General features: G+C 42.0%; 1 protein-coding gene across 1 annotated transcript; it reads left to right on the forward strand.

Moving 5' to 3' along the window:
* Positions 1–81: 81 nt before the first annotated feature.
* LOC139581287 (ubiquitin-like protein 3) lies at positions 82–9,735 on the forward strand. The gene is made up of 5 exons (XM_071410879.1): positions 82–1,034; positions 3,755–3,863; positions 4,233–4,319; positions 4,586–4,663; positions 7,734–9,735. Exons 1-5 carry the CDS (start codon positions 1,008–1,010, stop codon positions 7,784–7,786), a joined length of 354 nt encoding a protein of 117 aa, XP_071266980.1. The 5' UTR covers positions 82–1,007; the 3' UTR covers positions 7,787–9,735.
* Positions 9,736–13,727: the final 3,992 nt, after the last annotated feature.

The following is a 13,727-nucleotide window of genomic DNA, read 5'->3' on the forward strand; positions in this document are numbered from 1 at the left end:
CTTATGGCAAGACTTCAACTCCCAGACATACTTTGTTGTGGTGTATTTTCGTTTCCTATGTTGACAACCAGCTGATTTCCTGTGTCTTTAAATGTCCTGCCATTATTCTTCAACAAGCAGCAGCTAGGTTCGATGTTTTTCTGACCAACAGAAACTCTCGAACATTGGATACTTTTTACCATTGGGATGCGTAGCTAAATATTTAAGTACTTGTTTTATACTGGTACAGTAATCGAAACTGTGAGTTTATTAGTAAGATTAAGGGTAGAGATATCGCTGTTTGTCTTTTCTGTTCCGCTTTTCTGCCGCAGTCCGATATTTTCAGCTAACCTTAGCTAGCTTTTTTGATTTTAGCCAGGTAACTAGCTAACTAATAAGTTAACTTTACATTTCTGTCAATGTTTCCGTAATGAGCTTCTTCACTCAAACGTAATCGTTAGTGAAGTATATGTTTTCTTCAAGAAACCAACCTTGTAAATTGCCACAACCCAGAAGTAATGTTAGCTAGTTAACTTAGCTCCTTGCTAGTTAGTCATGTTACTAGTTACATATTGTCCAGCAGTAATGGAGGGTTTTCAGTAAAAATCGTTATTAAGGTTAAAGCAACGAGTTTAGAGCCATCTAATGTGTTTGTGACTGTAATAGTTAACTAAGTATTCGTGTTGGCAAGCTACTGAAGCTAGCTAGCTAATTTCTAGCCAAATGCTAGCTAAATAGCGACTGTCTAGCAGTGAGTGTATGATTGCTAGACAGTGGTTGATTGGGCAGATAAGCTTGCTACCTACTAGCCTCCATCGTTCGCAGATATCACACGAACGGGCGAATATAGCAACCAATTTGTTCACGTTGTCAGCGCGCTTGAGAAGGTGCTAGGCTGTTGAAAGCAGAGAAGGAAAGAGGGGTGAGAGTAGTGAAACGCACACAGTGCTCTTTGTGCCAGGGGGTTGGCCCGGTCTCAACCAGCGAAGCGCAGTACACTCGGTTCTGTTCAGATCTGCTTCAGAACCATGACAACTGCAAGGGATCTCGATATGGTGAGTATTCATTGCAATCCAACACAATCCTTACTGCATAAGATCCTGTATGTCTAATATTAAAATGGTTATAATGCATGTTATGTTTTCCATTTTTAAATGGAATGTTTATTTAACTAGGCAAGTCAGTTAAGAACAAATTCTTATTTACAATGACGGCCTACACCGGCCAACACTGGGCCCATTGTGCCCATTGTGCGCTGCCTGGTGGGGCTCCCAATCACGGCCAGTTGTGATACAGCCAGGATTCGAACCAGGGTGTCTGTAGTGACGCCTCTAGCACTGAGATGCAGTGCCTTAGACTGCTGCGCCACTCGGGAGCCCAAATGTATTTGGGGGTTAGGAGCCAGGATCAGGGACTAACGTTAACACTCTCACAAACAGAATAGCTGTTTCTGTAATCACCATCTGTCAAACTACATTTTGAGATTGACCCACATTTTTTCTAGATGAGCCTTAATTGATTGTCTTCCTATCAAAAAATCACAGCTCCACCCATTTTGAATACGGTTATTCTCCAAACAAACCCAGTTGACATGTGTAAAGGCAAAGACCTTGTCCATGGCACTGTTGTGTTAAATCAGGGATGAAGAGGAGATTGATTGTAGGGACTGAGGAGAACCAGTCAATTTGAAATCACAAACGATCTCAAATCAATGAAAAGGCTGATAGGCTACTCTAGGCCGCCTGCCCTGTTGTACCTATGCCAGCTTGTAGTGCTCTAGAGTTGTCTACTTCTGCAAATATTTTGTTCATATTTACATTGATATTTTGGTAATTTAGCAGACGCTTTTATCCAGAGTGACTTAGTAGCAATACGGTCTAAGTGCCTTTCTGTTTCCAATGCACGCATGTGTTGCACAGACCTTTTCTGTTACTTCAAAGCTGAGTTTTTGAAGTTAATGTTTCTCTTGATTGGATAGTCTAAGAGGATATCCTTGATGGTTAAAAAAAGAACCAAGGGCAGCTAGGCAGATTCGAGTTTGTTTTGTTTGGTTGAGGATTAAAGGGATGAAGGGAAGCCAGGGATGGGGGGGAGGGGGCTTGTTAATGATGACTTTGGTATCTAACCCCACTCAGAGGTTATGCAGTGCATAGGGGGAGGGGCTTAGTAGGGTCGGCGTGTTTGTAAACAGCTCAGTGTAGGACTATCCTGACAATACACCTTGTGGCACAGATTCTTTGTTCTGGCTTCCCCGATTTACCACCAGAAAGTTTAGGGACAAATGAACATATTTTATTATGTGGGGGAATTACCCATTCAATTTTTACCGTAACTTTGATATTGGTATCCAAAATATGATAGTGTTTGTAAGGGTAGGATATTTGTCATGATTTCCAAGCCATTTATTGGATTGTGGTGGGATACCAATATCTACTCTGATGAAGTGTGTTTGCGCAGCGTGTTACGATCTGTCAACTGATGGAGAGATTCACAGGGGTGGAGTGTAGCTTCCGGCCATAGGCTAATGATGCTTCAGAGCTTTTTTCACTATTAGAGGTCCTGACCTGGGGCTGCTGCCACCGCAGGAGGGAAGGCTATGAGCCAGGGGTCTCTTCCTGTGTAGGAGCTGCCGTGTATGCTTAAGGCTACTTACCGGTAGCGGATATTTTATGATTGTCGAATTGATGAGTTTATAATAGATGCCGTTTACATAGCCTACATGGAGCATCTGACAGTAACCTCTGAGTTGCACTACTTCATGTAAAATGCTGTTTATTTCCCAAATGGATTTCAATACCCGTACGACTTATTATTTTGGAGAAATCATAGTTCACCACATAATTAGTTGGGGGGAGGGGGGGTTCATTTATTCTCTGTGGCATTTGGAATTTGACTCATTGCAGAACCCTGAACAACCTGCCTTACCTTCATTTGTTGTCCTCATTTGGTTTTCAATGAGAGCATTTATTCCCAGCCAAACACTGTGCAAACACCATGTTGATGATGTAATCGTTAAACCAAGGAGCGATTGAAATCTATGAAAGAAAATGCAATTACCCAAGTCTCCTAAAATGGATTCTTTGGATTCTGTAAATGACTAATACAGATGAAATGGTCCCTTTTTTTTTTTTTTTTTTTTTTAAAGGCTAACATGTCGTAAGTTGCTAGTACAATTAGTGCAACAGCATGGCCAACATTTTTTCTTCAATTTCTTTTAAATGGGTTCATTTAGTGAACTGGGTGGGTACAAAGAAGAGCAGGGAAAATTCCCCAGCCCCCTCCCTCCTTCACACACACAACTACGCCCCTGGGTTACGCATTGGCCATGTAAATTTAATAACGTGGCCCAGGGCTGTCTGGGACACCTGGGGTTATCGCATTAGGCCAACAGCCCAGAGAGAGGAGCTGCCCACAGCGCTGAAGGCCCACTTCACCCCCCCAGCTCCACCCTTATCTGTGCATTGTCCTGCTATAGGGGCTCACTTCACAACGAGCTCAGTCCTCTCTGAAGGAAGCAGCCCAGTTAAACGGGGCAGAGATCTGCACCAGAGAAATCTAATTAGACAGGAATGTCAATTTCAGTGCAGGCTTCCGAGGGTCATCTCATGTCATTCGAGGTGAGAGAAAACGGAAGGATTCCATGTGATTAGGCTAAGCTACATGCTTCTCATTGCTCGACGGGGTGGAAGTGTAGACCGTATCATTCTGAAATTGTGGGATTTCTGTAGAGCCATGTGTAGGATTATTAAGATGTTTTGTTTGGGCGATTTTTCAGGTGAATCTGCGTCTTATCCTGGTCAGTGGGAAGACACAAGACTTCATCTTCTCCCCCAACGACTCGGCCATGGACATCGCCAAGCACGTCTTTGATAACTGGCCCTTGGGTGAGTTTGTGCATGTTGGGACGTGGATCAGGGAACAACCACAACACTGTCTTTTTTTATATTGAGTTGTATTGCAGAATTAATCAGGTCAATTTGCAACTTTCTTAATTCTTCTTAGTCTGGGTCGGATTTAAAAACATGCTTTCTGTCTCTTGTCACGGGGACCACATTCCAGTTATTATTGGGACAGTTGTTACACAATGCCTTGGCTCTAAACACTATATGCCGCCTTCAAACCACTGACGATGGCAGCCATGTTTGTGTGTTCAACCACTGCAGGAAGTCTCTGTCTGAGTGGCTGTCTGGCACTAGTGATATTAGACTGCTTCTGAGTGTTGTTCTAATGTTGTTGTCTCATCTCTGCATCAGGATGGGAGGAGGAGCAGGTGGGCAGCGCCAGCATCTTGCGCCTCATCTTCCAGGGACGCTTCCTGCATGGCAGCGTCACCCTGGGCGGTACTTGATGGACCCTCTTATACACACACACACCATGCTACCGGGCTAAAATAAACTAGTGAATACTGTATGACCTTTGTCCTTTGAAATTAATTCTGATTTCAAATGTGCCACAGTTGAGGACATTCACTGTAATGAACTTGTCATCAAAGATGGAGAATGGACATTCTGAGCATGCTTACTAATGCCATAATTAAAGAGGATTATCTTGTGATTATATATTCTGCATATGAATTGTTCATTGTCTGTCCTTTTTGTTTTCAAAGCTTTAAAGCTGCCCCCTGGCCGAACAACTGTCATGCACTTGGTTGCCAGAGAGACCCTGCCAGAACCTAACTCCCATGGTGAGAACCTTTCTCTTGCGCTCTCTGGTTGTCTGACTCATCCCATCACCTAGCTGTCATGGACCAGTGGTGGGAAAACGTACCCAATTGTAAAAAAGTTAAAATGCCTTAACTTCTCTAGGGTATGTGGGACGCCACCTCGTCAACAGCCAGTGAAACTGCAGGGCGCCAAATTCAAAACAACAGAAGTCCCATAATTTAAATTCCTCAAACATACAAGTATTTTACACCATTTTAAAGATACACTTGTTGTAAATCCAGACACAGTGTCCGATTTCAAAAAGGTTTTACGACGAAAGCACACCAAACGATTATGTTAGGTCAGAGCCAAGTCACAGAAAAAGACAGCCATTTTTCCAGCCAAAGAGAGGAGTAACAAAAAGCAGAAATAGAGATAAAATGAATCACTCTTCATCAGATGACACTCGTAGGACTTCATGTTACACAATACATGTATGTTTTGTTCGGCAAGTTAATATTTATGTCCAAAAATCTGAGTTTAGGCGGGACGCTACTGTCTAACTTGGCCAAAAGCCAGAGAAAATGCAGAGCACCAAATTCAAACAAATAAACTTTCATTAAATCACACATTAAAGCTACACTGGTTGTGAATCCAGCCAACATGTCAGAATTCAAATAGGCTTTTCGGCGAAAGCAAACGATGCTATTATCTGAGGATAGCGCCATAGTAAACAAAGAGAGAGAAGCGTATTTCAACCCTGCAGGCGCGACACAAAACGCAGAAATAAAAATATAATTCATGCCTTACCTTTGACGAGCTTCTGTTGTTGACACTCCAATATGTCCCATAAACATCAGAAATGGTACTTTTGTTCGATTAATTCCGTCGATATATATCCAAAATGTCCATTTATTTGGCGCGTTTGATCCAGAAAAACACTGGTTCCAACTTGTGAAATGTGACTACAAAATATCTCAAAGGTTACCTGTAAACTTTGCCAAAACATTTCAAATTACTTTTGTAATACAACTTTAGGTATTTAACGTAAATAATCGATAAAATTGAAGACGGGATGATCTGTGTTCAATACAGGATTAAAACAAACTGGAGCTAGCTTTCTGGTCACGCGCCTCTAACAAACAGGACACTTCGAGTGACTCTTGTTCAAGATGGCCGTACTTCTTCATTACACAAAGGAATAACCTCAACCAATTTCTAAAGACTGTTGACATCCAGTGGAAGCGGTAGGAACTGCAAGAAGGTCCCTTAGAAATCTGGATTCCCAATGGAAATCCATTGAAAAGAGTGACCTAAAAAAAATAATCTGAATGGTTTGTCCTCAGGGTTTCGCCTGCTAAATAAGTTCTGTTATACTCACAGACATGATTCAAACAGTTTTAGAAACTTCAGAGTTTTCTATCCAACTCTACTAATAATATACATATCTTATCTTCTGGGGCTGAGTAGCTGGCAGTTTAATTTGGGCATGCTTTTCTTCCAAAATTCCGAATGCTGCCCCCTACCCTAGAGAAGTTAATATAATGACACAACTGAAAGTCACCCAGTAAAATACTGCTAAAGTCTGACACGAAACCCAAACCGGCTGCGTGCGTGCACCATCGTGCATACATTTATTTTGTCCCCCCACACTAAACGCGATCACGACAGGCAGGTTAAAATATCAAAACAAACTCTGAACCAATTACATTAATTTGGGGACAGGTCGAAAAGCATTAAATATTTATGGCAATTTAGCTAGCTAGCTTGCACTTGCTAGCTAATTTGTCCTATTTAGCTAGCTTGCTGTTGCTAGCTAATTTGTCCTGGGATATAAACATTGAGTTATTTTACCTGAAATGCACAAGGTCCTCTACTCCGACAATTAATCCACACAAATGGTCAACCGAATCGTTTCTAGTCACCTCTCCTCCTTCTAGTCTTTTTCTTCTCTTGACTTTATATATATTGGCAACTTTCATAAATTAGGTGCATTGGGGTGCATTGGGGTGCGTGGGTACTTGCTTCACTGACCTCGTTCGTCTTTCAGTCACCCACGTGGGTAAAACCAGTGAGGAGATGGCACGTGGGTACTTGCTTCTATAAACCAATGAGGAGATGGGAGAGGCAGGACTTGCAGCGTGATCTGCGGCACAAATAGAACTGACTTCTATTTTAGCCCTTGGCCACGCAGACGCTCGTGAGCAGTGTGGGTGCAATAATTGAATAATATAGATTTCTAAATCTATTTTGCGAGCGGTGTAGTCAGCCAGTTATAGTATTTGGTTTTAAATAAACTTAGGTATCAAAAGTAAATGTAATTAGTGAAATATACTTAAGTATCAAAAGTAAAAGTCTAAATCATTTCAAATTTGTTATATTAAGCAAACCAGATGGCACCATTTTCTAAATTTACAGATAGCCAGGGGCACACTCCAACACTGACATAATTAGTCACTTTACCTCTACCTACATGTACATATTACCTCGACTAACCGGTGCCTCCGCACATTGACTCTGTACCGGTACCCCCTGTATAGTCTCGTTATTGTATTGTTGCGCTTTATTTATTTTTCTATTTTATTTATTTTTTACTTCAGTTTGAGTAAATACTTTCTTAACACTTATTTTTCTTAACAGCATTGTTAAGTGCTTGTAAGGAAGCATTTCACTAAGGTCTACACCTGTTGTATACGGTGCATGTGACAAATACGATTTGATAATTTACAAACGAAGCATGTGTGTGTAGTGAGTCCGCCAGTTCAGAGGAGGTAGGGATGACCAGGGATGTTCTGTTGATAAGTGCTTGAATTGGACCATTTTCCTGTACTACTAAGCATTCAAGATGTAACTTTTGGATGTCAGGGAAAATTTATGGAGTAAAAAGTACATTATTTTCTTTAGGAATGTAGTTAAGTAAATTGTCAAAAATAATACATGTACAGATACCAAAAGATACTACTTAAGTACTTAACACCAGTGTCAGGGACACTGTTGAGCTGTAATTGCTACAGATATAGGCCTTATTGTCCCTTTAAACCTGAAAGTCTGGTGTGATATTTTCTCTTTCGTTGTCTGATGTCAAGTTTCTTTGTATCGTCCTCTTTGTAGGTCAGCGTAACCGGGAGAAGATCACAGAGAGCAACTGCTGTCTGCTCTTGTAAAAACAACAAACAACAATCCTTTCACTCCCCTCCCCCACATTCATCCTATGCTCGGCTTCTGTCTGCCCGTCAACCCTGGATTTGGGGAGATCACAGGAAGATGGGTCACAGAGCTGTCAGCGGGCGTGTGTTTGTTGCACGTGTTTGTTGCACTCTGGCCCAATCGGTGGCTTAGGAATTATGTAGGTTTTTTTCGTGCCAATTTATTCAAATCGATTTTCTTTTGTTCACCCTTTTGCCAAATTTTGCCTTTCCTTCTCTCTGTTGTAAAATCATGTTAAGAATTTGTACATATAATATCTGTGGTTACCCAGGAGGAGCATATATCCTGTGTAACCGGGGGAGGATATACAGGTTTTGAAGACTCACCTTACAAAGAAACACTAACAAACTCTTTGGAACTTTGACCCGTACTGTGCATACAGTTGTTTGCATTACCCTTGAAGACACGGCATACAGTTTGCTCCATGTGTCTTTCTGCTAATGAAATGGAAGTTCCCACGGGGTTGGCACTTAACTGGGTTGTTTATTTGAAAGTGTGTCTTTGTAAGTTTTATGTATGGTCTTAATCTTCCCATCCCCTTCCCGTCTTAGAGGAAGAGAATCATTTCCTACTGTTATACAAAGTGCCGTCCCCCTCACCCGATGTAGACTGTGTACAGTAGTTGCCTCATACTGGCAGGGAGTGTTTAGTCTGCAATAGCACCAGTGGACTGGAGTGGTGCATCTTTCTGTGCCATGGGCCACGTGTTCGTTCCTGGACCAACACAGAGGAAGAGTTCAAAGTTGTAAATGGACAGCTGTGTCAACACCTGAGTGGATGTGTGTGACATTGTCATGTTGGATCACCTCCTTGAGGATGAACTGGTTTAGCTAGAAGAAGAATCTAAACTAACTCCTAAGTGTCCTCCCCCTGGTTGTGAAGCCTTGCTTTCTTTCTTTTTTCTCCTTTTTTAAACTGAGTGAAAATACTTTGGAGTGCTTCTGAGTGACCATTTTGTGTCATTCTGAATGGCTTACCTCTCTGATCCACATGACCGTTTAGACTGTACCACACCCAGTCTCATGAGGAAGCCCCGTATCCTCGCCACTCCCCGTCTGACCTGAGTGAGGAGTAAGGGAATCGACGCCAGGAGCCAGTCAACCGTGAGGTGGTGGTGGGAGGGCTTCCTACAGGACATAAGGGCTAGAGGCATGGGGGGGAGCAAGGGCTTGGTGAGGGTACCATCTGGAAATGATGTATTTTTTACCTCCTTTATGTTTGGATGCTGTCTGTTTTTGCCTTTTTGATTCATTCTGTAATCATATTAATATTGCAATTTTTTATCTTGTATTGTTTATTCCGTTTTTGTCTGACTCCTGTTAATTGAATACTTTTTGTTCCAGGGGTTGTATGTATATGTCTGGGAATGTAGATCATGTTCTGTGTGTCAGTGGATGGGCTGGGGAGATGTCTGTGTAGTGAGACAGTATGGCTGCGTTTACACAGGCAGCCCAATTCGGATATATATTTCAGTTATTGGCCTTGTTTTTTTTGACCGAAAAGCTCTGAAAAAGATCTTATGTGAAAGGTCAAAAGACCAGTTAGTGGAGAGAAAAATATCAGAAATGTGCTGCCTGCGTAAACCCAGCCTTAGTGTATTTGAGAGTGAGTAATGGGTGTGTGTTTGTCAGGTGTGTGTGTGCTCTTGCGCCTAAATACTGAGTGAGTGTGTGGGTGAGAACTGTGGGATAGTTATGCAGGTGGTTGAGTAGGAGGGCGATTGGTCTTGGGTGGCTGTGGTTTCCATGGAAACAGTGTGGTTCCTTCCTTTGAGTGAGTCTTTTGGTTAGTGTTTGTCAACCAATGTCACTGCTATGAAATTTCTCAATATGAATAAATGTAAAAAAAAAATTAAGAAGTGATCTGCTTTAAGGTATTATAAATTAATAAACATCTTTAAATATGACTTGTTTTTTTTACTAAAAAGAACAGGGGAGTAGAAATCAAGTTAATTAAGCAGTGTTGGGGAGTAGTGAACTACATGTAGTTCAACTAGTCATTTAATTACATTTTGCAGTAGCTTGGTGGTAGTTGAACTAAATTCTAATCTAGGTAGTGTTTTCAGTAGCTTGGTGGTAGTTGAACTAAATTCTAATCTAGGTAGTGTTTTCAGTAGCTTGGTGGTAGTTGAACTAAATTCTAATCTAGGTAGTGTTTTCAGTAGCTTGGTGGTAGTTGAACTAAATTCTAATCTAGGTAGTGTTTTCAGTAGCTTGGTGGTAGTTGAACTAAATTCTAATCTAGTTAGGTTTCAGTAGTTACTTGTTTGCCGTGTAGCGAACTACTGGAACAACACTACTTTTTAGCTAAAATATGGGTGAAGTAGGCAATCACTTCCTTTTATTTTGTCGTCAGACCTGCCTTATTCTCATTTGAAACATTTTCTTAACGTAAGACCCCCAAGGTGATCTGTTCTTGCAATTTGTAGTCCGACAGGTCTTTTTTTTTTTTCAGGAAATAGTTTGGCTGTATTGAACTACTTTTTCAAAGTAATTTTTTAAAAGTCAACCATATTTCTAAAGGGTAGCTTAAATTCTTTCAGTGGGAAGTAATTGGTAGCTTGAATTATGTTTTCAGAGTATCTTCCCCAACACTGTAGTTAAGCATGTGGCTTGCCTCTGGGTGGCAGTGTTGTGTAGATACTCAATACTCTCGCAGTGTCATCCTGGGCTGAGGCATATTACTCTTCCAACACCTGCTTTAGTTCCATACTGGTAAGATTAATACCTCTTTCGCCATCCTCTAAGGGCAAAATGCAAAATGTTGATGTTGGCTGTTATATAAACACAGTTTTCCTCTGACTAATAATGATTGGCTGGCGTTATCTATTATTCAGAGGTTCTTTGCAATGAATTGGTTAAGTAGGAGACTGATAGTTACTCTCCAGTATCACATAAATGACATTAACAAAGGATAAGAATGAGTGTGACTGATGGATTACTGTATGTGGACTTGGATAACTAAAATGTAATCGGTCACCAGATTGGTTTTAGAATGTGTTCAAAGAGTCAAATATTAGTGTTGCTTCCGGTGTTGGAAATAAGTTTGGGCATCTTGGATTCTGTCTGAGACTTAGACCCCATATAAAAGGCTTTGCATGTCGTGATGATTGAGTCGTAACATTTGGTTGAGCTGTTATTATTCGATATGTTCTCTCCCGTCTGTTTTGGAAAAATCTGGTTATGACGCATAGCCAAGGGAGCTCCAGGTTTCCAGTTGATGTTGGCAATAAACGTCAAGCCCCCTGAATTATTCTAAAACCTAGTGCCGTTCTTAATCTTTTTAAATCAAACTACTTGTCCTTCCATGCATCTGCTCATGTCTCTCTGTCTGGCAGCTTCTAGTTTTCTGTCTGGCAGTGGATTTAGTAAGAACACACAGGGAAGATGAGCAAGATGGTCATGAGAGGGGTCTGAACTGTGAGGTGATAACCAGAAACTGACCTGGAAACAGGGAAGCAGCATCTGTTAAAAGCATTGCTACTTCAAACTGTTTCAGGATGAATAACTTTGCGGTATTGCATGAGCCGGGGCACGTGCGGTCAGTCAGTCGAGTGTGTTAGAGTGGGCCCCGATCCAGGGTTAACAACCAAGAGAAAAGGAACCACACGGTTCAGCTGGGCCATCTCTTGGGGTGGTGTGCTATGCTGCTGTGGTGGTGGTAATGGGGAGGGGGGAGTCTAGCTGCCGTACCCAGCTTCCTCTGACATTGGCTGGGGACTCTTTGCAGGGAAGCTGTGATGTGGCGCAGCGGAGGACTGTCTTTCTAGAGATTTCTGATGCCCTGGGAGAGCCATCTCTCTTTTCCCCTCTGCCTGGGCTCTATCTGTTTCTCACACTCCCCCTCCTGCTTCCCTCCTTTCTCCCTCTCTCTCTGAGGCCCTCTGCAGGCACTCTGGGTAATAGGTGTGTCAACATCATAAAAGTGATAGATGTGTAAGGCTGTTCACCGGCAGGGGGGTTGTGACTTAGAAATGTTTTTTTTCCTCTGTTTTTTAAGCCTACCAGAATCCCTTTCCCCCTTCTCGCTTCTGGCTAGTGCAGAGCCATTTCGCCTTGTCAGTCCCACTTATATTAAAACCAGCTGTGAATGCACACAAACACACACACACACATACATACACACACAGTTGAGCACAGACTGAGGACAGGCTACTGATACCACAGACTCTGGGCTTGTCCATTTTTTTTTTTTTTATCTGTCAGCCTTTCTATACGGTCTGGTTAGTCAGACAGCAGTGGGAGAAAGCCAGATGGGATGAGTCGCTGTATGTGAAAGTGGTTGTACACTCGTGCCTATTTGTTAAGGTGTGTGCATTTATTCGTCTTTTTTTTTCTTCTATAAACCAGAAACCCACTGAGAGTGGAGTTATGAGAGATCAGTAGGCCAATATGAAAACACACACATCCACCACACACCCACACACACAGCCGGGTGTCAATGAGTGAATGAGTGTTCACACACTGACTTCAGTAGTCTTTCTCCTCTCCACTCCCATCTCCAATCATCCCCTCTCCTCCTAATTGGAAAAATTACTCCAGTTCATATGACTCCTTCGTTCCACATGAACAGACCCGACACTAGACAGAAGTCAGGGACAGGACGTGGAGTTCGTTCTGGCGTGTGAAGGGGGAAGGGTATGGCAATCAACATAGTCCTACTGTTTTCACAGCCAATAAGCAACGGCACCACTGTAGAACTGTCAAACACCAGGCAGCATTTCGCTACATCATTTTTTCTTTTGGCCGTTTATTTTACCAGATGGTCCCTTGTGCTCTATAGCATGCCACTGTAAAAAGGGGCAGGCCAGAGCAGGGGGGCTTGACAACAATATAGCCTCTGTACCTCACAAAGCAGGGGTGACCAGGTGAGAATGAGAGAGAGTAGTCTAAAGAGAGCAGATACCCAGGAGGGGAGCCCCGCCTGAGGCATCCTGAGATTTAATCTGCTGCTCCCACAGGTTTCTAGACCGATTAATCAACAGTAAAGCGAATATAAACCATTATGTACGCTTGCCTCCTTGTGGTCTCTTCTGTTTCAATCTCACAGTCTTCTGTCTTCCTGCCTCAGACACACTCTCATACACAACAACACATTTAGATCCTCTCAGATCACATCATTAGGTCCTGCTTATGTACTGCACTGGTAAACATGCTTTTAAATGAAATTCCTTTACTCTGCTTTTAGGGATTTTCTTCTTAGTCTAGAACCCCAACCAGCGTATTAAGAGTATTATAAAACAGGTGGTTCGAGCCCTGAATGCTGATTGGCTGACAGCCGTGGTATATCAGACCTTATACCAAGGGTATGACAAAGCATTTATTTTTACTTCTCTAATTACGTTGGTAACCAGTTTATAATAGCAATAAGGCACCTCGGGGGTTTGTGATATATGGCCAATATACCATGGCTAAGGGCTAAGTCCACAAGAACAGCCCTTCGCTGCATATATCACACCACCTTGGGCCTTTTTGCTTAACTATCATCCATCCCATTGACAGTAACCCCCACCACACACACATGTGCATAGGAAAGTAGAAATGAACAGAGGAAAGGAAGATAGGCGAGAGGTTAAACGGATAGCAATACAGTGCATTCAGAAAGTATTCAGACCCCTTCCCTTTTTCCAAGAATGATCAATGGAAACAGGATGCACCTGGGCTCAATTTCAAGTTTCATAGCAAAGGGTCTGAATACTTATGTAAAGAAGGTATTTCTGTCTTAAATTTTTTATAAATTTTCTAAAATGTCTAAAAAACTGTTTTTGCTTTGTCATTATGGGGTATTGTGTGTAGATTGATGAGGGGGGAAAAAATATTTTATCAATTTTAGAATAAGGCAACAAAATGTGGAAAAGGTCAAGGGGTCTGAATACTTTTTGAATGGACAATATGTCAT

The sequence above is a fragment of the Salvelinus alpinus genome, chromosome 7 (assembly GCF_045679555.1).
Source record: "Salvelinus alpinus chromosome 7, SLU_Salpinus.1, whole genome shotgun sequence".
NCBI lineage: Eukaryota > Metazoa > Chordata > Actinopteri > Salmoniformes > Salmonidae > Salvelinus > Salvelinus alpinus.

Coding starts and splice junctions, on each gene's coding strand:
- LOC139581287 (XM_071410879.1), top strand. CDS start 1,008: ATGACAACTGCAAGGGATCTCGATATG. Junction 3,864..4,232: donor CTTTGATAACTGGCCCTTGG/GTGAGTTTGTGC, acceptor TCTCTGCATCAG/GATGGGAGGAGGAGCAGGTG. Junction 4,320..4,585: donor TGGCAGCGTCACCCTGGGCG/GTACTTGATGGA, acceptor TTGTTTTCAAAG/CTTTAAAGCTGCCCCCTGGC.